This window comes from Schistocerca gregaria, chromosome 2, assembly GCF_023897955.1.
Source record: "Schistocerca gregaria isolate iqSchGreg1 chromosome 2, iqSchGreg1.2, whole genome shotgun sequence".
NCBI lineage: Eukaryota > Metazoa > Arthropoda > Insecta > Orthoptera > Acrididae > Schistocerca > Schistocerca gregaria.
The window spans coordinates 1,024,236,600-1,024,264,289 of record NC_064921.1 but is presented as its reverse complement, the minus strand read 5'-3'; the positions used below and the strand labels follow the sequence as shown (position 1 = coordinate 1,024,264,289).

Here is a 27,690-nt window from a genome sequence, read left to right as displayed (position 1 = left end):
CTTTTCTAGGATGGCCTAGGCAAAGCAACCAATTCCAAGGCTAACATTACAATGAAGGAAAATGCACAACCTCAGTTTTATTGGGCACCGCCCGTCCCTCATGTAATTAGATCTCAAGTGGCACAACAATTTTTAAATTGGTAGGACAAGGGCATAATCACTCCATTAGCAGGTAGCCAATAGACACCTCCTCTTGCAGTCGTCAGGAAACTGTCTGGCAAATTAAGATTGAATACCGATTTCAAGTCAACCATGACTCTGTGGTATCTGACTCCTCTCTGTTAACAAGGCCTGATGAACTGATGTATAAGCTAGGATCTGGTTGCTTCTTCTTTAAAACAGATTTACACGATGCATATTTGCAGATTCCATTCAACAAGCAGACTCAGAAACTTTTTGTGATCAACACCTACAAGGGGTTATTCAAGTTTTTACATTTGCCAGCCAATAGTGCTTCTGTGCCTGCAATTTTTCAGCATTATCTTTGACCGCTGACTGCTACAGTGCCTTCATGCATGAATTATCTGGGCGATACAAGGATCATCCAGACAGTAAAGAATGTTTGTGCATACAGTCGGCACACGTCTTGTGGCAGCTGCTCACTTGCTTCTGGTGTTCTGAGATGCAGACAGATGCCACATGCAATTGCACATCGAACCTTATCACATGGTAAGTGCAGAGATAGCTATGAGCATAGCTGTGCTGACTGTGAATCCAGCTGACTGTGAGGTGTTATTTGTTTCTGCAAGTGGAAAATGTTAAATCCTGTGACATTCACCACAAATTTGTTATCATTTAAGGCAAATATGTAATGAATGCAGCCAGTGTCTGAAAGTGATGCACAATATTTAAGAATGGGAGAATAGATGTTCATGACAAAGCGAGATCAGGCAAACCTTCGTAATTACAGATGCAGTGAAAGAAAAGGTGGATCGCATCTTCAAACCAGCCTGTATTTATGACATGGAGGGTCTTGGTTGTATTAATTATTGGATGTTAATTGAAAAAAAAAACAGTTGTTTAATGTTTTCCAAATTATGGTGCACAAAATGTTTATTGCTGTTGTCATTTCTCTATGGTAAGAAAGAGTGTCTCTGAAGCTCTGCACAGTATTTCTACAAAGACTACACAAAATTTTCAACCTATATCCATCCATTTTCAATGCACAGACATAGAATTCTTCTTCTTCTTCAACTGTCACTTGGGCCTTGGAGACCATATGTGTTCTCTACATTCCTCTTCCAGTGCTCTCTGTTCCTGGCTTTTGTAGTCCATTCTCTTTTACTCAGGCCCATTGCCACTGCACCCTCGTCGCTGTCATCCTCCCATCTGGTTTGTGGCCTTCATCGCTTCCTTCTCCCCCTATGGCTCCAGAGAATGCTACTTTAGGTAGTCATTCCTCCTCTATCATAATTAGATGTCCGGCCCACATCAGTCTCCTCCTCTTCATCCTTTGACTAATATCGGCCTGTTGATATAGCTCCTTCAGTTCCTGGTTTTTAAGCATTCTCCACTCCTGTTTTTCTGGGACTCTCTTGCGTCAAAAAATTTTCCTTCATATTTTCCTTTCAAAAACTAATAATTTTTTTCATCAGCTTTTCTAAATGTGAAGCTTTCTGACCCATATAGAGCTACTGGCAGAACTACACTCTGATGTGGCCGAAGTTTGAAACTTCTGGAAACAGCTCTACTTGATAACACATCTCGTAGGTCAAAATAAGCTTTATTCACTGCTGCTATCCTCACTTTAATTTCAATTTCCATTTTATTCTGTTCACTGATATTGTTTCCCAAATATTTAAAGGTGTCTACTTTTTTAAAAGTGAGATTATCAACTGCCCATGGGCTTTCATCATTGGGTACCTTGCTCACAACCATGTACTCTGTTTTCTTCTCATTAATTTCTAATCCTGCTTTCCTTGCAATGTTTCTGTAGGACCTTGTCATGAGTTGTTGTTCTTCTTCGTTTCCAGTTATCAGGATAATACCATCTGCATAAGCGAAACAATGTATTTTATTTCTACCCATATTAACTCCAACTGGTTTTACTTTTTGGGGCTCTCTATCTATCTTTTCTAAAACCATATAAAAAAGTATTAGAGCTAAAGCATAGGCCTGTTCTGACTTCCAATTCCTTTGACACTAATGAGTAGGTCTTTACTTTGCAATAGGTTTCCTCCAAGCACATCTGTACTAGGCATATTAATCTTCCAGGAAATTGAATGTCTTTGAGAAACCTGGTTATAGTGCTCCTGTGTATGCTGTCATAAGCTTTTTTGAAGTCAACAAATACCACGTGGACGTCAGCGTTATGTACCCATGCTTTTTCAGTTATCTGTCTGAGTGTAAAGAGATGATCACTAGTTGACCTGTCTTCCTACAACCACATTGATAGTCACCTATAATTTCTTCAGCTAGTGGTATCACTCTCTTGAGTAGACACTGTGAAACGATTTTGTAGGTTTCATTAAGGAATGAAATTACTCTATAATTATCACAATCCAGAGGGTCATTATTTTTTAAAATGAGGCAGATTATGGCCCACGCTTTCCTTATCAACTTCACAATTCTTTTTACCAATTCTGGCCCTCCATTCTTTATTACTTCACCCACAATTTTATCTTCACCTGAAATTTTATTATTTTTTTAAAATTTTGAATTATCCCCTGTATTTCTTCTTCACTGGGTGTCTGCCCCAATAGCTGAATGGTCAGTTTGACGGATTGCCTTCCTACGGGCCCAGGTTTAATTTCCGGCTGGGTCGGGATTTTCTCTGTTCAGGGACTGGGTGCTGTGCTGTCTTCACCATCATTTTATCCCCCTCCAGTGCGCAGGTCGCCCAATGTGGCGTTGGATGTAATGAGACCTGCACCAAGATGGCTGGATCTGCCCCCACAAGGGGCCATCCAGCCAATGATGTCAAACGCTCATTTCCATTTTTCTTCACTGGGTGGCTCTACTCTGATGTCTATTGCGTCACACATGTCACATAAGAGATGTTCAGTGGGGTCTTTGCAGTTTAGTAAATTAGCGAAGTAGTCTACCCAATACTGCTCTACTTCAGCATCACTTGTGAGGATTTCTCTTTGGGAGTCTTTAATAAATGTGTCTCTCTTTTTATATTTTTGTGTTACTTTCTTTACTTTTTGGTACATCTGTCTTGTCCTGTGCTGAATACAACCCTCTTCTGCCTCTTTTATCAGTTCCTTGTAATACTTCCATTTCTCCTACCTTAGTATAGTAGCTGTTTCCTTTCTTATTCCAGTTTACTTGCCTCCGAGATTGTGGTCTCTCAGACATAGAATTAATTTTTGAAATTTGCTCCACGTTTTTAATAATATATAAAATACATTTCATATTGTTCTTGATCGTAGCATTGCTCAAAGCAAAGCTGCAATGGCAAATCATGCCTCCTCTGCCAAAACCAACTCCTCTACAAGCAGCAAAGAAATAATGCATTGCTAATAGTAATTTTTGTTGCAAGCATTCCTTTCTAAGAAGAAGTCATGTTTATACAGCCTGAAAGTTGATACTTTTTCCAGATGGCATAATGTTTGAAAATACTGTATTGTACACACAACAGAAAGGGAAGAAGCGTTGCAAGTACAATAGTTTACCTATTCTTACGCTCTGATCTCCGAATATTTGTCGGTCTTCAATAATAACTTTAATACAATTAACAAAACATAAAATTATTTCCAAAAACTCTTAACATAAAAGAATGTTACATATTCTGAAAGTACCAATTTCCAACCTTGTAAGGAACCACAATACATTTCAATGTATTCAACGAACCACCTGCTGTTACGGTCCATATAAACCAAGAGTAGTTGTCTCACGAACATTATATAGTATATAATGTCATTTTTTACACACATGAGAAAGGAATGTTGTCAGTAGATACAGTCGGATATCCTTATTAGACCCACAGGTTTGCATACCTACAAGTTACTGCATGAAGGGGAAGGGAGGTGTGAAGGTACAGCTTCAAACGATGTTGAAAACTTCACATTTTGCACAAATCATCATGTACAAGACAAATGAACTTAAATGAGATAAATGTCCTCCGAGCATAGTACATGGTGCCAGCTCTCAAAAGGGTTTTAAGTTCTTATTTTCTTCAATTTTTAATATATACATTTATACATTAATTTTCTTTTCTGTCCCTTTACATTCATGATTAAGAAGAATAAAATTACAGCAACATAGGGAGAAAACTGGATGTAAACAACCTCACAGGTGCAATTTAGAAATATGCCAGTTTTTGAAATCATACAATATATGTTCAGAATGATTTCATAGCTATCTACTTACCTGTGGAATGAAAATGACCGAAAACAAACATAGCTGCTATAATCATCAGCTATCACCAATCATAGTCAGTGACACGAACGGCTGTTGATTCATAAAGAGGAGCAGCAATGGCTTTGTTCAGAGAAGCTGTTTCTCTCCTGACATACATACAAATTTATAAAATAACCTAGAAGCAATTTCCATAATTATAAGCATGAGTAGATTAGTGTTCAGCATTATCTGTTGTTAGCATCTTTACAGGAGTATCCTGCAGTGACTGTTTCTGCCTATTAATATATAACATGAATCTCTCCACATTGCTGAAGGCCCTCCTCCATAATGTTTACAGGACACAATGTGTGACTAGCAGAATGAAGGAATAGTAAAAACTGTAAAATAGTGCTGTACAAGGGAGTGAAGCTGTAATCAATGAAAGAAACAAAGCTACACATGAATAAGGAAATTTCTTTGTCCACAGGTTGTTCGACATCACTAATCTATAAAACAACAGTGAACTTTCCACAAAGTGAGAATGTGAGTGAAAGTAATACTAATAGAAATATTATAGATTTATCTAATAATATCTCAAAACTGATTCAATTTGAAATTAATTTGCTGACTGTGAAATCCTTGACATCAGCTATATTAGATATGTGTCTACTATCCAAGACATGTATGGAAATCTGTGCCAACTTGAACCGGCCCAGGACTCGAACCCAAATTTCCTGGACCGAACCAGGATTCGAACCTAGATTTCCTGCTTATTGCGAGTGGTCACCCTAACAACTCTGGCTATCTGTGCAGACTCCCCAGATCGACCCAAACTCCCTATGTCACACTATCTACATTCTTACAAGACTAATTTTGTCACTTAATGCTCACAAATTTACTTGGATTTCCACAACAGGGAGCTTGCATGGATAGTCAAAGACATTGAGGTGACCATTTAAGCAGAAAATCTGGGTTCGAGTCCCAACCTGGCACAAATTTTCACAGGTCACTATTGGATAGTAGATCAAACCTAATATACCTGATGTCAAGGAATTCACAGTCTGCAAATTAATTTCAAAGTATTTCATGCAGCTGTGGATCATCAACAGTGATGTGCTTTCGGTCATGCATTTAACTAAAAACCACTGTTGCAATTTCCTAGACACTCAACAGATATATATTTTCACTGTCTGCCTGTGTGCTATGCAGCTATATTCAGTGAACTAGTGTTTAGTTTTGTTTTCTTGTTCGGCATTTAGAAATGAACAGGGACTGTGCCGCTTGTGTGCAGAAATTAAGTGAACTGGCCTCTGTCCCGAAACAGCTAGAAGTTGCACTGGCCACAGTTAACACACTTCAGCAACCCCAATGTCACTGCCGACAGTTACTGAATGCACTGGGTACAAGTGGCTACAAATAAGAGCTCATGTCAGCATGAATTACGTTTGCCATTCTGAGGCCACACTCAGTTCCTTTAGGTGGTTGGCTGAATTGGTGAAGACAGCTAGCCTCATCCACAGGGTGGAAACATGGCTCTCTATTTACAGCATCATACCCAGAAACAACAATGGTCAATTGTTTTGGACCTGATTGGAACATCTAAACCAGAGACTTTAGACTGTTCTGCATTGATCTCAGATGTGCATTTATAAACCTCCGCTATTGGGTGGAGAACTATACGGTCCCTGTGAGGAACTTCTTCTTCGGGACAGTAATGAGTTGCCTACCGAAAATGGAGAAACGACAGCTACTTTACTCTCAGAGCAGAGCTTCTGTCCCTGCAGAGCGAAAAAAGAAAATGTTAATATGCCATTAGTAAATTGCAAGAGTGCCCTTGTTGAGGTTCCTGAATTAGCATCACTTATTAAAGGTAATAACCCCCACATAGCATTAGCAACAGAAAGCTGGCTGAAACCAGAAGTGGATAACAATGTAATTCTAAATTCTGATTAGAATTTATATGAAACACACAGACTAAATGCCAATGGTATGGTGCTTTTATCACATAAAAACCTCTGAATCTATTGAGATTATAAAAGAATTTGAATGTGAAATAATCTGTCTAAAAGTAATTGTCAGAGGTAGGTCAACCAAGGCAATCGAATGCTTTTACAGACCGCCTGCCTCAGAAGCGTAGTGATAGAACACTTCAGAGAAAGCTAGGAGAGTACTGGGATTAAGTTTCCCAAACGTTCCATTGTATTTGGGAGGCGAGAGGAGGAGGGGAGGGAGAGGGGGGGGGGAAGTAGAGATAATTTCAATTTGACAGCTATAGAATGGAGAGTTGCAATTAAAAGTGGTGCAAGAAATATGAATTTGTGAGAAATTGTTCTGAATATCTTATCTGAAATACTTCAAGCACATAGAGAATCAATCTCTGAAAGTAATGGCTTAGACCTCACAGTTAATACTACACACAAGTTTTGCATGTGGACATTAGTGATCACAAGGCTGTCACAGTATAACTGAATACAGCTATCACAAAGAATGTTAACAATGGTGGGAAAATATTTTTCTTTAATAAGTGCAACAGGAAACAAATTGTAAAGTAAGTATCTAAATAGTCAGCTGTGATGACAAAGATTGTTGTTGTTGTTGTGGTCTTCAGTCCGAAGACTGGTTTGATGCAGCTCTCCATGCTACTCTATCCTGTGCAAGCTTCTTCATCTCCCAGTACCTACTGCAAACTACATCCTTCTAGATCTGCTTGGTGTATTCATCTCTTGGCTCCCTCTACGATTTTTACCCTCCACGCTGCCCTCCAATACTAAATTTGTGATCCCTTGATGCCTCAGAACACATCCTAGCAACCGATCCCTTCTTCTAGTCAAGTTGTGCCACAAACTCCTCTTCTCCCCAATTCTATTCAATACCTCCTCATTAGTTACGTGATCTATCCACCTTATCTTCAGCATTCTTCTGTAGCATCACATTTCAAAAGCTTCTATTCTCTTCTTGTCCAAACTAGTTATCGTCCATGTTTCACTTCCATACATGGCTACACTCCATATAAATACTTTCAGAAACGACTTCCTGACACTTAAATCTATACTCGATGTTAACAAATTTCTCTTCTTCAGAAACTCTTTCCTTGCCATTGCCAGTCTACATTTTATATCCTCTCTACTTCGACCATCATCAGTTATTTTGCTCCCCAAATAGCAAGACTCCCTTACTACTTTAAGTGTCTCATTTCCTAATCTAATTCCCTCAGCATCACCTGATTTAATTTGACTTCATTCCATTATCCTCGTTTTGCTTTTGTTGATGTTCATCTTATACCCTCCTTTCAAGACACTGTCCATTCCGTTCAACTGCTCTTCCAGGTCCTCTGCTGTCTCTGACAGAATTACAATGCCATCGGCGAACCTCAATGTTTTTATTTCTTCTCCATGAATTTTAATACCTACTCCGAATTTTTCTTTTGTTTCCTTTACTGCTTGCTCAATATACAGATTGAATAACATCGGGGAGAGACTACAACCCTGCCTCACTCCCTTCCCAACCACTGCTTCCCTTTCATGCCCCTCGACTCTTATAACTGGTTTCTGTACAAATAGTAAATAGCCTTACGCTCCCTGTATTTCACCCCTGCCACCTTCAGAATTTGTAAGATCCAGTTAACATTGTCAAAAGCTTTCTCTAAGTCTACAAATGCTAGAAACGTAGGTTTGCCTTTTCTTAAATTTTCTTCTAAGATAAGTCGTAAGGTTAGTATTGCCTCACGTGTTCCAACATTTCTGCGGAATCCAAACTGATCTTCCCCAAGGCCCGCTTCTACCAGTTTTTTCATTTGTCTGTAAATAATTCGCGTTAGTATTTTGCAGCTGTGACTTATTAAACTGATAGTTCGGTAATTTTCACAGCTGTCAACACCTGCTTTCTTTGGCATTGGAATTATTATATTCTTATTGAAGTCTGAGGGTATTTCGCCTGTCTCATACATCTTGCTCACCAGATGGTAGAGTTTTGTCAGGACTGGCTCTCCCAAGGCCGTCGGTAGTTCTAATGGAATGTTGTCTACTCCTGGGGCCTTGTTTCGACTCAGGTCTTTCATTGCTCTGTCAAACTCTTCATGCAGTATCTTATCTCCCATTTCGCCTTCATCTACATCCTCTTCCATATCCACAATATTGTCCTCAAGTACATCACCCTTGTATAAACCCTCTATATACTCCTTCCACCCTTCCGCCTTCCCTTCTTTGCTTAGAACTGGGTTTCCATCTGAGCTCTTGATATTCATACAAGTGGCTCTCTTCTCTCCAAAGGTCTCTTTAATTTTCCTGTAGACAGTATCTATCTTACCCCTCGTGAGATAAGCCTCTACATCCTTACATTTGTCCTCTAACCATCCCTGCTTAGCCATTTTGCACTTCCTGTCAATCTCATTTTTGAGACATTTGTATTCCTTTTTTCCTGCTTCATTAACAGCATTTTTATACTTTCTCCTTTCATCAATTAAATTCAATATTTCTTCTGTTACCCAAGGATTTCTATCAGCCCTCGTCTTTTTATCTACTTGATCTTCTGCTGCCTTCACTACTTCATCCCTCAGAGCTACCCATTCTTCTTCTACTGTATAGCTTTCCTCCATCCCTGTCAATTGTTCCCTTATGCTCTCCCTGAAACTCTCTACAACCTCTGGTTCTTTCAGTTTATCCAGGTCCCATCTCCTTAAATTAGCACCTTTTTGTAGTTTCTTCAGTTTTAATCTACAGTTCATAACCAATAGATTGTGGTCAGAGTCCACATCTGCCCCTGGAAATGTTTACAATTTAAAACCTGATTACTAAATCTCTGTCTTACCATTATATAATCTATCTGATACCTTTTAGTATCTCCAGGATTCTTCCACGTATACAACCTTCTTTTTATGATTCTTGAACCAAGTATTAGCTATGATTAAGTTAGGCTCTGTGCAAAATTCTACCAGACGGCTTCCTCTTTCATTTCTTCCCCCCAATCCATATTCACCTACTACGTTTCCTTCTCTCCCTTTTCCTACTGACGAATTCCAGTCACCCCTGACTATTAAATTTTCGTCTCCCTTCATTACCTGAATAATTTCCTTTATCTCATCATACATTTCCTCAATTTCTTCATCATCTGCAGAGCTAGTTGGCATATAAACTTGTACTACTGTAGTAGGCATGGGCTTCGTGTCTATCTTGGCCACAATAATGCGTTCACTATGCTGTTTGTAGTAGCTTACCCGCATTCCTAATTTCCTATTCATTATTAAACCTACTCCTGCATTACCCCTATTTGATTTTGTATTTATAACCCTGTAGTCACCTGACCAGAAGTCTTGTTCCTCCTGCCACCGAACTTCACTAATTCCCACTATATCTAACTTTAACCTATCCATTTCCCTTTTTAAATTTTCTAACCTACCTGCCTGATTAAGGGATCTGACATTCCACACTCCGATCCGTAGAACGCCAGTTTTCTTTCTCCTGATAACGACGTCCTCTTGGGTAGTCCCCGCCCGGAGATCTGAATGGGGGACTATTTTACCTCCGGAATATTTTACCCAAGAGGATGCCATCATCATTTAATCATACAGTAAAGCTGCATGCCCTCGGGAAAAATTATGGCTGTAGTTTCCCCTTGCTTTCAGCTGTTTGCAGTTCCAGCACAGCAAGGCCGTTTTGGTTAATGTTACAAGGCCAGATCAGTCAATCATTCAGACTGTTGCCCCTGCAACTACTGAAACGGCTGCTGCCCCTCTTCAGGAACCACACGTTTGTCTGGCCTCTCAACAGATACCCCTCCGTTGTGGTTGCACCCACGGTACGGCCATCTGTATCGCTGAGGCACGGAAGCCTCTCCACCAACGGCAAGGTCCATGGTTCATGGTGGGGGATGACAAAGATATGGAACAAAAAGAACAGAATTCAGAAATACTGTACAATACTCCTTAGAGTATGTGCCAAGCAAGGCTGTGAGGGACGACAAAGGTCCACCACGTTACAACACCTGTGTTAGAAAGTGCTACAAAAGCAAAGAGAGCTTTGTCTTGGATTTAAGATAAGTCAAAATCTAAACAGTTTTCAATGTTGCTGGGCAACAGTCACACAATAATTTTTGAATGACTGCATTGTTGTCTATTTAATTATGACCCAGGTTTCGGCCTTTTATGCCATTTTCAAATGACTGAGTTTATGTCATTAACATATATTGCACGACATTAGAGCTCAAAACTGGCCAAAAATTAAGAAAAATATTGGCTCCCCACAAAATGCCAGATGTAAAATCATCATATTGTAAAAAGTTCAATAAATAATAAAGGGAGCACATCATATTTAGTAAAAACAGGTATACTTTGGTATATAAAACATGAACAAATGTCCTCGAGTCATAATGATACTATCATTACGGAGGCCAAGAAATTAATACAGTAAGCAGATTCAGAAGGACGTAGGTTGCAGTAGTTACTCGGATATGAATGTGCAGGATAAAGCAGCATGGAGAGCTGCATTAAGCCAGTCTTTGGACTCAAGACCAGGACAAGAACAAGAACAAGAACAACAACCTTTCTTTAAATTTCAAATAAGTATTGTCGACAGTAAATTCCATCATATTTTTTCACGTAGTTTGTGGGATTACCTGCATATTATCCAGTGACATAAACCAAAAATACCATGTTTCGACTTGTGTCGCTTTTCTTGCCACACTTCCACCTTATACATGTTAGGTGCTAGATGGCAAGCTGTCAGAGTCTGTCGAAAACCTACACAGGCATTCATGCAGTTTCTATTTTTATGATGTATTAATCATAAAATTTATCTTTACAGCACTCCATGATGCATCCACAGACAATGTACTTCACAAATATTGTGAAACTGATTATATAGTATGCTATTTCAAACAAGTAATCAAACACAGTGCAATACTTAAGAAAGCTCCACATACTGTACTGAATATACACTATTTAAACTGTAAGTGAGATTAAGGAATACAGCAAAAGTTTCTCACCTTGATTGTGGCCCAATGCATACAGCAAACAAAGTGCAAACAGAGCAGAATAATCATTTTCTGAACACTGCAGGGTGTTGAAAATCATTTCCAAAAATGGTTTGTTGCTAAGTGTTTGAGACTGCTGTGGCACCACTGGGGCCACAGTTGTGCTATCGGATACTGCTGTTGGTGGCGCTGGTGCTGGTGCTGCTGCCGCTGCTGCTACTGTCATTTGTGGATTTGATGTTTCTGTAATAATATTTCAGTGAATTACAAACTAAAAACACAGACTTGAACATCATTACATACCGTGTAGTATTCTTAAAACCACTTTTCTTCCAATGGCCACAGGAAGTTACCAACATTCACATAAATGAATAGTTTCTATGTTTGGTTAACCTTGCACTTTCTCTAGTTCATGGACATCGGCCCAGTTCTGCCAAGGCTGCCAGTACCAGTATCAATGCAGCCTACTCCCCGGCTTTCCTCACCACCTCTAGAGCATCCAGCTTCAGTTCCTCTACAATTGTCCAGCGAAAAAAGCTTCGCCACGGAACTGACCATAGGGACCACTGAAAGCAACCACGCATTACCACCTTCCCTCCTTCCCTACACTGACCTGGTCAGTTTCGATTCTACAAGCTGATTCAAGTGGGAACAGGAAGGATTTCATAACTCTCGTGCACCCATCCTAACGCAGGCTACCCAACGCAAATATAATTGAGAAGATTTGTAGTTTAGTTTCATTTCTGAGACACACACTGAAGAGCTACTGTTTTTGCCATGGAAGGCACATTTAGAGAGAGCAAGGAGGGCTGTAAGGGAAGGTGGAGGCTATCATTTCAGCAATCAAGGAGAAATTTAAAGCTAGGTTTAACACTGAAGATGTCAAACAAGATATTCTGACTTGTATCAGAGTTGAAACAAAATTGCATTTGTCACCTTTTCTGCCATTATTTGCATATGTGTTGTAAAATAGTCATGAAATTGAAACATGCTCATCAGTATGTCACACTATTGCCCTGGGATGCTAACACACTGCCTGCCTCCTTCCCCCTACCTTGTCACAACCACCCTAACACACATTCCCCAATGTGAATATAACCACGAAGATTGGCAATTTAATGTGACCCCTGAGTCCTACAAAGAAGAGCTAATGTTTTCGGTGTTTTTCCTGAAGAAGGTACATTTGGAAAGAGCGACATAGGTTGTAAGGGAAGTATGAGTAGCAGATGAGAGGGGGGGAGGGGAATAAAGAAAAACTCACACCTACGAATGTCTCAACAGAACATGTCGAAGTACCAACAAGTATCATTCATCTATTACGTTACGAAGATGCTGCCAGAAATTTAAATAACTTGATTTTCTTCTATTCCTATATCAACAGACACTGGACTGCCTATATATATTCCCGGACAAAGTGCTCAATGAACATATTCCTTCATATCAAATTACTTGTTCCCTTTCCAGCTTACTACAATGGTACCACACAGCTTTACTCATATACACTCCTGAAAATTGCAATAACACCGTGAATTCATTGTCCCAGGAAGGGGAAACTTTATTGACACATTCCTGGGGTCAGATACATCACATGATCACACTGACAGAACCACAGGCACATAGACACAGGCAACAGAGCATGCACAATGTCGGCACTAGTACAGTGTATATCCACCTTTCGCAGCAATGCAGGCTGCTATTCTCCCATGGAGACGATCGTATCGATGCTGGATGTAGTCCTGTAGAACGGCTTGCCATGCCATTTCCACCTGGCGCCTCAGTTGGACCAGCGTTCGTGCTGGACGTGCAGACCGCGTGAGACGACGCTTCATCCAGTCCCAAACATGCTCAATGGGGGACAGATCCGGAGATCTTGCTGGCCAGGTTAGTTGACTTACACCTTCTAGAGCACGTTGGGTGGCACGGGATACATGCGGACGTGCATTGTCCTGTTGGAACAGCAAGTTCCCTTGCCGGTCTAGGAATGGTAGAACGATGGGTTCGATGACGGTTTGGATGTACCGTGCACTATTCAGTGTCCCCTCGACGATCACCAGAGGTGTACGGCCAGTGTAGGAGATCGCTCCCCACACCATGATGCCGGGTGTTGGCCCTGTGTGCCTCGGTCGTATGCAGTCCTGATTGTGGCGCTGACCTGCACGGCGCCAAACACACATACGACCATCATTGGCACCAAGGCAGAAGCGACTCTCATAGCTGAAGACGACACGTCCCCATTCGTCCCTCCATTCACGCCTGTCGCAATACCACTGGAGGCGGGCTGCACGATGTTGGGGCGTGAGCGGAAGACGGCGTAACGGTGTGCCGGACCGTAGCCCAGCTTCATGGAGACGGTTGCGAATGGTGCTCGCCGATACCCCAGGAGCAACAGTGTCCCTAATTTGGTGGGAAGTGGCGGTGCGGTCCCCTACGGCACTGCGTAGGATCCTACGGTCTTGGCGTGCATCCGTGCGTCGCTGCGGTCCGGTCCCAGGTCGACGGGCACGTGCACCTTCCGCCGACCACTGGCGACAACATCGATGTACTGTGTAGACCTCACGCCCCACGTGTTGAGCAATTCGGCGGTACGTCCACCCGGCCTCCCGCATGCCCACTATACGCCCTCGCTCAAAGTCCGTCAACTGCACATACGGTTCACGTCCACGCTGTCGCGGCATGCTACCAGTGTTAAAGACTGCGATGGAGCTCCGTATGCCACGGCAAACTGGCTGACACTGACGGCGGCGGTGCACAAATGCTGCGCAGCTAGTGCCATTCGACGGCCAACACCGCGGTTCCTGGTGTATCCGCTGTGCCGTGCGTGTGATCATTGCTTGTACAGCCCTCTCGCAGTGTCCGGAGCAAGTACGCAGTGTCCGGAGCAAGTATGGTGGGTCTGACACACCGGTGTCAATGTGTTCTTTTTTCCATTTCCAGGAGTGTATCAGCCCTATCATAGTTTTATCGTAAGGTCACACAGAAAGCTGTCTCAGTTAAATCATACAGTCTTGAATTTGTTTCATGTAGGATCCACCATTACATAAACTGTAATATTTAACACAATTGCTCCAACAAGTAAACGTCCCATGTAAGGGATAAACTGTCTGACACCACCTGTAAGGTCCCAGGTATCACACCCCTGCAGCCATTCATTCTGGTAGCCCCTTGTTTGGAAGTTACTGACAAAACAGTATTTCAGAATTTCTCGTGAGCCACTCGAGCTTTGAAAATAGCACTGATTTCAAAAATCCACCATAGCCTAGCAGTTAAGTTATTTGGATAGTTTGCTGACGGCTGTGGGTTCAAATCCTGTAGGGGGTAATCAATTGCTTTTATGTCCTTATCGGAACGACTAGAGTAATTATTTTTATTCTATTATTTTTATATGTTTACTTCAATTTAATTTCTTCCTTTCCATCATTTCATATCTTCGGTCATGTTATTGCAGTTGTTATTTCAATTAGTGATTTTGTTTGAATTTCATGTTATTTATAAAATCTTCCTTTGCTTCAATATTCATTGGACAGCCAATAAGAAAAAATTAATTAAAAACCAGTCTTGACTGCATAAAATATAATTAATAGCAGTGTTTTTCAACCACTACTGTTGCCATGAACAATGTCTCAAAACTGGGTGCAGAATGCCCCACTGTGTACACTCTCATTTTTATGTCTGTGCAGCTACAGAGTATCTGGACATCACACTGCAACTGCGAATAAACCTCTCCACCTGCTGTGGTGGGGAATGTTTGTTCTTAGGATGTCACGACTTAGCTGTGCCTTGGAGGTCAAGGAACAGAGAGATGCACCTAAGAAAGTAAAAGAGCAAAAAACATATGAAAATCTTTTAAGAATGGTTAGTTACTCAGAAATTGTTGGCTAATGTCCAAGCAAAGACATGTGTTCATTTAAATTGTTCGAGATCTGTTCACCCAGCGTCATCATTGAAGTTGTTTATAGAGAAAACACGAATGTAAAATAAAGAAGAATTAATGATACACTGTATATGTCATTTCATATATAGTTGGCATAGATCTGAGCTATCTTACAGCCCTCAACTCTCTGCAGATGGAGATAGGGTGACATGACTCGAAGTAGTGATACTACACAACAGATCCAAAATATCAAGAAAGCTGCAATAACGTGACCATCTACATCTACATGACTACTCTGCAATTCACATTTAAGTGCTTGGCAGAGGGTTCATCGAACCACAATCATACTATCTCTCTACTATTCCACTCCCGAACAGCGAGCGGGAAAAACGAACACCTAAACCTTTCTGTTCGAGCTCTGATTTCTCTTATTTTATTTTGATGATCATTCCTACCTATGTAGGTTGGGCTCAACAAAATATTTTCGCATTCAGAAGAGAAAGTTGGTGACTGAAATTTCGTAAAAAGGTCTCGCCGCGACGAAAAACGTCTATGCTGTAATGACTTCCATCCCAACTCGTGTATCATATCTGCCACACTCTCTCCCCTATAACGTGATAATACAAAACGAGCTGCCATTTTTTGCACCCTTTCGATGTCCTCCGTCAATCCCACCTGGTAAGGATCCCACACTGTGCAGCAATATTCTAACAGAGGACGAACGAGTGTAGTGTAAGCTGTCTCTTTAGTGGACTTGTTGCATCTTCTAAGTGTCCTGCCAATGAAACGCAACCTTTGGCTCGCCTTCCCGACAATATTATCTATGTGGTCCTTCCAACTGAAGTTGTTCGTAATTTTAACACCCAGGTACTTAGTTGAATTGACAACCTTGAGAATTGTACTATTTATCAAGTAATCGAATTCCAACGGATTTCTTTTGGAACTCATGTGGATCATCTCACACTTTTCGTTATTTAGCGTCAACTGCCACCTGACACACCATACAGCAATCTTTCCTAAATCGCTTTGCAACTGATACTGGTCTTCGGATGACCTTACTAGACGGTAAATTACAGCATCATCTGCGAACGATCTAAGAGAACTGCTCAGGTCATTTATATAGATCAGGAACAGCAGAGGTCCCAGGACGCTTCCCTGGGGAACACCTGATATCACTTCAGTTTTACTCGATGATTTGCCGTCTATTACTACGAACTGCGACCTTCCTGACAGGAAATCACGAATCCAGTCGCACAACTGAGATGATACCCCATAGCTCCGCAGCTTGATTAGAGGTCGCTTGTGAGGAACGGTGTCAAAAGCTTTCCGGAAATCTAGAAATACGGAATCAACTTGAGATCCCCTGTCGATAGCGGCCATTACTTCGTGCGAATAAAGAGCTAGCTGCGTTGCACAAGAGCAATGTTTTCTGAAGCCATGCTGATTACGTGTCAATAGATCGTTCCCTTCGAGGTGATTCATATTGTTTGAATACAGTATATGCTCCAAAACCCTACTGCAAACCGACGTCAATGATATAGGTCTGTAGTTAAATGGATTACTCCTACTACCCTTCTTGAACACTGGTGCGACCTGCGCAATTTTCCAATCTGTAGGTACAGATCTATCGGTGAGCGAGCGGTTGTATATGAGTGCTAAGTAGGGAGCTATAGTATCAGCGTAATCTGAAAGGAACCTAATCGGTATACAATCTGGACCTGAAGACTTGCCCGTATCAAGCGATTTGAGTTGCTTCGCAACCCCTAAGGTATCTACTTCTAAGAAACTGATGCTAGCAGATGTTCGTGTTTCAAATTCTGGAATATTCCATTCGTCTTCCCTGGTGAAGGAATTTCGGAAAACTGCGTTCAATAACTCCGCTTTAGCGGCACAGTCGTCGATAACAGTACCATCGGCACTGCACAGCGAAGGTATTGACTGAGTCTTGCCGCTTGTGTACTTTACATATGACCAGAATTTCTTCGGATTTTCTACCAAATTTCGAGACAATGTTTTGTTGTGGAACCTATTAAAGGCATCTCGCATCGAAGTACGTGCCAAATTTCGCGCGTCTGTAAATTTTAGCCAATCTTCGGGATTTCGCGTTCTTCTGAACTTCGCATGCTTTTTCCGTTGCCTCTGCAACAGCGTTCGGACCTGTTTTGTGTACCACGGGGGATCCGTTCCATCTCTTACCAATTTATGAGGTATGAATCTCTCAATTGCTGTTGCTACTATATCTTTGCATTTGAGCCACATCTCGTCAACATTTGCATAGTCAGTTCGGAAGGAATGGAGATTGTCTCTTAGGAAGGCTTCTAGTGACACTTTATCCGCTTTTTTAAATAAAATTATTTTGCGTTTGTTTCTGGTGGATTTGGAAGAAACGGTATTGAGCCTAGCTACAACGACCTTGTGATCACTAATCGCTGTATCAGTCATGATGCTCTCTATCACCTCTGGATTGTTTGTGGCTAAGAGGTCAAGTATGTTTTCGCAACAATTTACAATTCACGTGGGTTCGTGGACTAACTGCTCGAAATAATTTTCGGAGAAAGCATTTAGGACAATCTCGGAAGATGTTTTCTGCCTACCACCAGTTATGAACAAGTATTTTTGCCAACATATTGAGGGGGTATTTATTTGGTACGAGACTCAAATTTTCTCTGAACTGTTCAGCAACTATATCATTGGAGTCTGGGGGTCGGTAGAAGGAGCCAATTATTAACTTAGTTCGGCTGTTAAGTATAACCTCCACCCATACCAATTCGCACGGAGTATCTACTTCTACTTCACTACAAGATCAACCACTACTGACAGACACAAACACTCCACCACCAATTCTGCCTAATCTATCTTTCCTGAACACCGTCTGAGACTTCGAAAAAATTTCTGCAGAACTTATTTCAGGCTTTAGCCAGCTTTCTGTACCTATAACGATTTCAGCTTCCGTGCTTTCTATTAGCGCTTGAAGCTCAGGGTCTTTCCCAGCACAACTAAAACAATTTACAACTACAATTCCGACTTTCCTTGATCCAAGCACGTCCTGTAATTGCCAAGCACCCTTTGACATTGCAGCCCATCCCGCACTTTCCCAAGGCCTTCTAACCTAAAAAACCGCCCAGTCCACGTCACACAGCCTCCGTTACCCGTGTAGTTGCCAGCTGAGTGTAGTGAACTCCTGACCTATTCAGCGGAGCCCGAAACCCCACCACCCTATGGCGCAAGTCAAGGAATCTGCAGCCAATACGGTCGCAAAACCGTCTGAGCCTCTGATTCAGACCCTCCACCCGGCTCTGCACCAAAGGTCCGCAGTCGGTTCTGTCAACGATGCTGCAGATGGTGAGCTCTGCCTTCATCTCGTAAGTTCAAGTTCAAATAAGATGAAGGTGACCACATAAAAGCATCATGGTGACAGATAGATCAAGAAGTAAGGACTTAGTTACAACACAAAACCTGAGTCCTCTTTTATTTCATTTCATTTCACAGCCACAATGAAGGACACTGATAAGAGGTGGTGAAATAAGAGAGCTTTTGAGATATAAAAAGGAATTTTCAAGAACTAACAGAGAAATACATGACATTGCCTAAAGCAACTGAAGTAAACAACGAAGAAGACGTAGGTGGACACATGCTACAGTGTTGCCCTATATAATAGCTATATTTAACAATAAATTATTCGCTGACTTGACAAAAACCAAAAGTGTTTGATTTAGCACAACAGGGAGGGCACTGCTTCCCTTTCATGCCCCTCAACTCTTATAACTGCAATTTGGTTTCTATACAAATTGTAAATAGCCTTCCGCTCCCTATATTTTACCCCTGCCACCTTCAGAATTTGAAGGAGAGTATTCCAGTCAACATTGTCAAAAGCTTTCTCTAAGTCTACAAATGCTAGAAACGTAGGTTTGTCTTTCCTTAATCTAGCTTCTAAGGTAGGGTCAGTATTGCCTCACGTGTTCCAATATTTCTACGGAATCCACACTGAACTTCCCCAAGGTCGGCTTCTACTAGTTTTTCCATTTGTATGTAAAGAATTCGCGTTAGTATTTTGCAGCTGTGACTTATTAAACTGATAGTTCGGTAATTTTCACATCTGTCAACACCTGCTTTCTTTGGGATTGGGATATTTATATTCTTCTTGAAGTCTGAGGGTATTTCGCCTGCCTCATACATCTTGCTCACCAGATGGTAGAGTTTTGTCAGGACTGGCTCTCCCAAGGCCGTCGGTAGTTCTAATGGAATGCAGTCTACTCCTGGGGCTTTGTTTCGACTCAGGTTTTTCAGTGCTCTGTCGAACTCTCCACGCAGTATAATATCTCCCATTTTATCTTCACCTACATCCTCTTCCATTTCCATAATATTTTCCTCAAGTAGATCGCCCTTGTATAGACCCTCTATATACTCTTTCCACCTTTCTGCTTTCCCTTCTGTGCTTAGAACTGGGTTTCCATCTGAGCTCTTGGTATTCATACAAGTGGTCCTCTTTTCTCCAAAGGTCTCCTTAATTTTCCTGTAGGTAGTATCTATCTTACCCCTAGTGAGATAAGCCTCTACATCCTTACATTTTTCCTCTAGCCATCCCTGGGGAGTGAGGCAGGGTTGTAGCCTCTCCCCGATGTTATGCAATCTGTATATTGAGCAAGCAGTGAAGGAAACAAAAGATAAATTCAGTGTAGGTATTAAAATCCATGGAGAAAAAACTTTTGAGGTTCACCGACAACATTATAATTCTGTCAGAGACAGCAAAGGACTTGGAAAAGCACTTGAATGGAATGGACAGTGTCTTGAAGGGAGGATATAAGATGAACATCAACAAAAGCAAAACGAGGATAATGGAATGTAGTCGAACTAAGTCGGATAATGTTGAGGGTATTAGATTAGGAAATGAGACACTTAAAGTAGTAAAGGAGTTTTGCTATTTGGGGAGCAAAATAACAGATGATGGTCGAAGTAGAGAGGATATGAAATGTAGACTGGCAATGGCAAGGAAAGCGCTTCTGAAGAAGAGAAATTTGTTAACATCGAATATTGATTTAAGTGTTAGGAAGTCGTTTCTGAAAGTATTTGTATGGAGTGTAGGCATGTATGGAAGTGAAACATGGACGATAAATAGCTTAGACAAGAAGAGAATAGAAGCTTTCGAAATGTGGTGCTACAGAAGAATGCTGAAGATTAGATGGATAGATCACATAACTAATGAAGAGGTGTTGAATAGGATTGGGGAGAAGAGAAGTTTGTGGCAAAACTTGACTAGGAGAAGGGATCGGTTGGTAGGACATGTTCTGAGGCATCGAGGGATCACAAATTTAGCATTGGAGGGCAGCGTAAGGGGTAAAAATCGTAGAGGGAGACCAAGAGATGAATTCAGCAAGTAGATTCAGAAGGATGTAGGTTGCAGTAGGTACTGGGAGATGAAGAAGCTTGCACAGGATAGAGTAGCATGGAGAGCTGCATCAAACCAGTCTCAGGACTGAAGACCACAACAACAACAAGGCATAAATGATAGTAGTTAACCATATCAACCAGGTCAAAAATGACAAATATTTGCGTGTTGAAATAAGTGTCAAGAAGGGACTGAAGATACAGTACATCTATAAAAGGGAAGATTTTTGTCCCTACGTCTGTAACAGTCACATACGAGATCATCTTCACAGCAGCTGACCAACACGATGTGTGTAAGATCTTTAAATGGCCTACACATGCAAATAAATTTGTAATTATTGTTATTCATGCCATCCCCGTGCAACAAAGATATGGTAGGGAGGTACGCTTATATCAGTGCAGGATGGCAGAGACGTTGCCAATATGGACATGGCTACAACTGAAATCAAAACCGAAAATGTTGATTGCAGTGACAAGAACCAATTATATTTTTCAATTAAGTGGACATAGATGACAGTAATGTCATCATTCAAGATATGATGATGACAGTAGATGAGACAGCGTCAGAGCTTTCTCCAGGGAGTGTTTTTTTCCCCTAGTGAAAATGTAAAGTGCAACAGTGTAGACTTATTAAATCACTCTTTGCCTTCCACACTTACACCTAATGCAAACATTATTGCACACACCAGAAATTCTGATCAAGATGCAAATGTTATAACAGTTATTTAAGCAAGGTTTCACTGACTTTTCAAAACAACAAAATGAAAAATTTAATGGGCAAAATCACACACTTAAGCAAAGCATCTACAAAAAAATTTAATGATTTTACAGAACAACAGACAGATACACAAAAACAATTACTTGAACAGCAAAAACAAACTCTTTATGCTTTCAATGACTTAGTGAAGGATTTGCATGCTGATTTTTCAAATCAATTATGGGATATGCTTGTAAGTATAGGGAAAGATCTAAAAGCACAATTGCTCACTGATTTGTCACAAGTTGTAAGTAATTTAAGACAAAAAGTGTCATCAGCAGATGAGACATGAGAACAGTTTGTGGAAAAGGTTAAGGAGGCATCTGAGGCTCAGACAAAAATGCAGCAAGAGCAGTCACAATTGTGCTAGAAAATAAATACAATCGCAGGTACCATTGATGGGTTGCAAACAGCCTACAAAGGTCTACCTGAACAGGTGCATGACCTGTCATTGCAGTTAGGTGACATAAGTTTAAATACTCAGTTTCTGAGAAAGGAGCCCGAAAGAATACATAAAGACACTAAGGAAATGGAGGATGGAGCCAAGGCTGATAAGCTAGACCAAGGCAGTACTCTGGTGCAGAAGGTAATCTAGGAACACAAGGGTTATGTGGATGTGATCAAGGAAGCGATGAAGGTAGAGAAGGCAGAACTAAGAGCTGAAACAGATCAGCAGTTGAAAGCAGTGGAGGAAAAAAAACAGATCAGCAGTCGAAAGCAGCGGAGGAAAAATCGTGGACTAACATCATTCGTAACACTGAAAAGGAAAGGGAACATCCAACCCCAAGCTATCATGTGTCAACAGGCACAACAGATAATCCAAACATCTATCCACACTTGAACCCTAACCTGTCACGTGAAATACGCTGAAGCATTAAAGAAAATGGTATAGGCGTGCGTATTCAAATACAGAGATATGTAAACAGGCAGAATATGGCGCTGCGGTCGGCAATGCTTATGAAAGTCAACAAGTGTCTGATGCAGTTGTTAGATCAGTTACTGCTGCTACAGTGGCAGGTTATCAAGAGTTAAGCGAGTTTGAATGTGGTGCTATAGTTGGCACACGAGCTACAGGACACAGCATTTACGAGGTAGTTATGAAGTGGGAATTTTCGTATACGACCATTTTGCAAGCTTACTGTGAATATCAGGAATCCAGTAAAGCGTCAAATCTCTGACATTGCTGCAGCTGGAAAAAGATCCTGCAAGAACAGAACCAACGATGACTCAAAAGAAACACTTAAAATGACAGAAGTGCAACTCTTCTGCAGTTTTCAAAGCTGGGCCATCAACAAGTGTCAGCGTGTGAACCATTCACTGAAACACTATCAACATGGGCTTCCGGATCTGAAGATCCACTTGCGTACCCTTACCTGGGCCTGTCAACACCAACATTGGACTGTTGATGACTGGAAACATGTTGCCTGGTTTGACAACTCCCGTTTCAAGTCATATCAAGTGGATGGATGTGTACAGGTATGGAGACAACCTCATGAATCCATGGACACTGCATGTCAATGGCGGACTGTTCAAGCTGGTGGATGAACTGTAATGGTGTGGGGTGTGCAGTTGGAGTGATATGGGACCCCTGATGCGCCTAGATATGACTGGACTTGGGCACTTCCAACAGGGCAGTGTGACACCCCACATATCCAGAATTGCTACAGGAAGACTCTTCTGAGTATAATCACTTATGCTGGCCCCCAAACTCCCCAGACATGAACACTATTGAGCATTTGTGGAATTCTTTGCAACATGCTCTTCAGAAGAGATCTCCAACCCCTCGTACTCTTACAGATTTATGGACAGCCCTGCAGGAATCCTGGTCTCAATTACCTCCAGCACTAATTCAGTCATTAGTTGAGTCCATGCCACATTGTGTTGCTGCACTTCTGCATGCTCATTGGGAGTGTGTGTGTGTGTGTGTGGGGGGGGGGGGGGGGGGGGGCTATATGATATGAGGCAGGAGTACCAGTTTCTTTGGCTCTGCAGTGTAGATCACAGCTGATCACAGCTATAACATGCAGTAGGCGCTGTCGACTTCTCTCCCTGTAGTGCAAAGATAGTTGGAATACAATCCAATATATCAAAACAATGCCACACTGGCAACGGACAGTGCTGCAAGCTTTTCTACTTTGTTCGTGGATAAAGGATTATTACGACACAGGCAATGTCCAACTTTTAATTCTGCAGGTAAGCAAACAAACCCAGTTGTGTTCATAAGACCCGGAACGTTTTGCCCAGAAACTGGACCGAAGCCCAGAAGATACACTTCGTGGTAGTTTATACACTGGGTCATTCCACTGAGACCTGCACAACCACAAAGAGAGAGTGCACAGGCAGACCCCACACAAACTAACACACAACACAGAGAGAATGGCAATAACAACCATACCCCACTTGCAACAATACCAACAGAAACCAATCTGGCAATGGGAACAGACAAAAATTCAAGCAAGGATATAAAAATAAACAAGGATAGAATTTCAATTGGCCAGGATTTAATGGATAGCGAGGTTACAGTCAGCAAGCATACAATGTGCTGCCAACCGGGGACAGTGACCTGAACAGCACCTGGCACAGGTAGAATGCAACTATGCAACAAAATAATCTGCCGCCACCTGTCTATAATAAGTAATCAAAATTACATTTTGAATAGCAACCCGGGACAATCAAACTGGCATAATCAAAGGATACCAATACAATGTGGAGGTGAATACAAAGTGGAAGTGTATCCACAAGAAACCTTCTGCTTTTTGTCTTACCCAATTTCATAGGCCAAGGAGGCGGTGAGGAAAGAGATTAATACAATGCTGAACTGGGAAATAATACAACCAACCTTATCTCCATACTGTAGCCCCATTTTGGTCATTAGCAAATCAGATGGTAGAGTCTGCCTTGTGCTCAATGTACAGGGAATAAATAAAATTATTATGCCTGTAAGGACATGGCCTGACAAACTGGAAGAACAGTTTCTAAAATTCCATAATGTTAAGTAACTCAACATAACAGATCTCCAGGCTCGTACTAGCAAATTGCACCAAAGACGATGGCCATAAGTACAGTGCCTCTGTATGTGGGGCAGAAGCTATGAGTTCTGTGTTATCCCTTTTGGAAACGTCAGTGCGAGCATATTTATTTTCACTTTTGACCGAGTATTAGGACCTGAATTGTTGAGTAGAATCATGGTGTATGTTCATGATTTAATGACCGCTACCCTCATGTGGTCAGAACACTTAAGGTTCTTGGCTCAAGTCCTGTATAGGTTTTCAGAATACAGAGTCACAGCCAACCTAATGAACTCACATTTCAGTAAGTAAATGGTTAAATTCCTCGGATATACAATGTCACCTCAAGGTGTACTTCCAGACTCTAAGAAGCTCAATGCCATTAGACACTGCCCTGTACATAAGAAACAGTTTGAAGGGATGTCTTGGATTGGTATCTTTCTTCAGAGAGCTTATACCATAGCAGCTTTTAAATAGTGATTTTCTATTAAACCTTCTATGGAAGAACAACCCCTGGTTATGGACTGGGCAATGTCAAACTGATTTTGACCACATTAAAGAAGCTCTTCTGAATGCCAACATCTTAGGCATTGAAGAAAAGGTGGAAAACAGATAACAATTGTATGATAAGAAATTAGGAGACACTGTATAGTACCATGTAGGACAACAGGTACCCCTCAGGACTCATCAAAAATTGACAAAGGAAGATAAGTTGAATCGCAAGTGGCAACTGCTGCACCCAGGGCCATTTGTTATGTCAAAGATCCCTCACCCAGGAGCCTGTAAGTTTGCACACTTAAACAGTTCTAAGGAAAATGGATCTACCCATACAAATATTTACATGAATTTGTGCACTAAACAGAATCTGACACTGGTCAAGCACATCTTGGAGCAATGAATGTAAGTGTAAACAGGAGATGATATACTGTCCACTTGAACATACCTTATTTACTCGAATCTAAGGCGCACTCGAATCTAAGATGCACCTAAAAAATGAGGCTCGAAATAGAGGAAAAAAAAATTTCCCGAATCTAAGCCACACCTGAGATTTGAGACTCGAAATTCAAGGAGAGAGAAGAGTTTTAGGCAGCACCTCCAAATCGAAACAAAGTTGGTCCATTGTAATATGAGACACAATTTAGGTCAAATGAATGACGAATTGGTTGGAGTCATAAGCTTAGCAGTTAAGCTTTACCAGGTAGCCATTGCTATGCGTCAGGCGCTCCGTCCGTATTTATATGGGTACCCTTCCTTTTTCATGTGCTTCTTCTTGTTTGAATCGATTGCTGATTTTGCTTTAATCTGATAAGTGCCGTTTTCTTTGTTATAGGTGTTTACGTCACTCTAAGCTGAAAATGCATTACTGTACTGTGTCATGCATTGTTTGTCGGATTCTGATAGTGCGTGTTTACGACCTGTCGCCGCTCGTGGCATGGCTTGCTTCTTTGCGCGCTACCGCCGCTTACAATTAAAAAAAAAGAGAGAGAGAGAGAGTAATCGTGTCATTAGCGATACAAAGGCAAGAGACTGCTACTTTTTGTTACTTACACTGCTGCTTTCTTTGATAATGATCAACAAGAATCAAATAATAGTCTGCGTACGATAGAACATGTTCTGAACGAGAGTTAGGCGAAAATTTTTCTCCGTTTGAAAATCTTTGCGGCCGCTTCTTTAGTACATCAAATTCTGCACAGAAATTTGAGTCATATTAGATTTAAAAATCTAGTCAGTTGCCGTGCTTCATTTCTGACTGTCTCACTATTAGGCATAAGAATAATACGAATATAAACATGACATGATTCGTATATTCTTCTGCGTTTGCTGTTGTCTCACTCTACTTTCGTAGTTTATTAGGCAGCCAGGATTTAAATGAGATAGCAGCAAACACGAAAGAATACATGGCAAAAATTTTATATTCGTATTATTCTTATGGTGAAGAGAATACTGTATGTGATTCATATTTCATCAGGTTCCTATTAGCAACCATCTCTTCTCACAGGTAGGAAAAAATTCAGAACGTAGAGTTGGCAATATTGACAAACATCCCAGTCTTGCCAGTCGGATTTTCGTAGTACACTGAAATTCTGCTACATTCGAAGATGAACAATACAGAATTTGTATTTACTTCGTTGGATAATGTATGACAATGCAGTGGTCCAAACTTGGGGCGGAGAAAAAAAACTCTTCTTCAAACTTTTTTTTTTTTAACTGACGCAGTGGTTTTGGCGCCAGTATTTATCTTTGTGCCTACAAAGCATGCCTGATTCAACGGCACAAGTTAGTTGTGGCGGCACCTACCAACATTTTTCAGAACTTCCGCTTGCTTTGCACTCGATTCTAAGCCGCAGGCGGTTTTTTGGATTACAAAAACCAGAAAAAAAGTGCGGCTTAGATTCGAGTAAATACGGTACTTATTACAACTGATGTTTAGTATTAAGGAAAGATTTCATTTGGCCTGTTTCATGTGCAATGCCTTATTAGGATGTAAGTTTTAGTTATGTAAGATTTTCATTGTATGTTTACAAGCCAGAGAAACCCAGAAAACATCACACTTGCAGAGCATGGGGAGGGGGATGGGAACATCTCAGGCCGGAATGCATTCCAGCATGAGATGATGGAGATGGCAGAGAGAGAGAGAGAGAGAGAGAGAGAGAGAGAGAGAGAGAGAGAGAGAGAGAGAGTGTGAGTGTGTGTGTGTGTGTGTGTGTGTGTGTGTGTGTGTGTGTGGGTGGGTGGGTGGGTGTGTGCGCACACGTCTGTCTTTTACTGATGAAGGCTATGGCCAAAAGCTGTATGTGTCTAAAAAATAATTGTGCCTGTCTGCAACTTGATGGGTTTTCTATATACTAAGCAGCAATCTGTCTTTTCCTACATTCTTAATATCTGTAATGACTCTTATTCACACCATCCCTGAGTGACAAAGATATCTTAGGGAGATCATATCTGATTACGATGACAGGAAACTGAAAGCTATACTACTGTCAATTATATAATGTACTTCAATTCTTTTTGTTCACCAAGCTCAGTGTTTGTTGGTCTCTTGAGCTGGTGCAATAAAGATGTATGCACTTGCATTCTCCAAATATTGTATTAATTAAAAGTTATAATGTGCAGAAATCGCAAGCTTCCATTCTCCTACCAAGCTATGTGCTGATCTCCACATCGTCATGCAACGAGGAGTTGCATTTTAAAGAAGAAGTCAACACAAAGAGAGAACAGCCAATGCAGCCACACTGGTATTGTTGTCCATTGTTGGGTAAACAAGAAAAATACACTAAGAACTTAAAGAAATTAATTCTGAACTAATGCTCCAGAGTAGCCGCAATGTTTCATACCCCACACGTATTCATACCTGCATGTGTTTCTGGACTTACAATTTCTGGTGCAGCTATTTTAAGATTGATGGTGACAAGTATGTG

The 27,690-nt window shown here is 41.2% G+C and overlaps 1 protein-coding gene across 5 annotated transcripts in view; it reads right to left on the bottom strand.

The window, feature by feature from the left end:
- Positions 1–27,690, bottom strand: part of LOC126335531 (protein CLEC16A homolog) — a 232,100-nt gene that overhangs the window by 146,332 nt on the left and 58,078 nt on the right. For all 5 annotated transcript variants that reach the window (XM_049998900.1, XM_049998902.1, XM_049998903.1 and 2 more), the window contains exon 10: positions 11,263–11,493. In XM_049998900.1, coding sequence (XP_049854857.1) covers positions 11,263–11,493 — 231 coding nt within the window. The remainder of the gene's footprint in view (positions 1–11,262; positions 11,494–27,690) is intronic.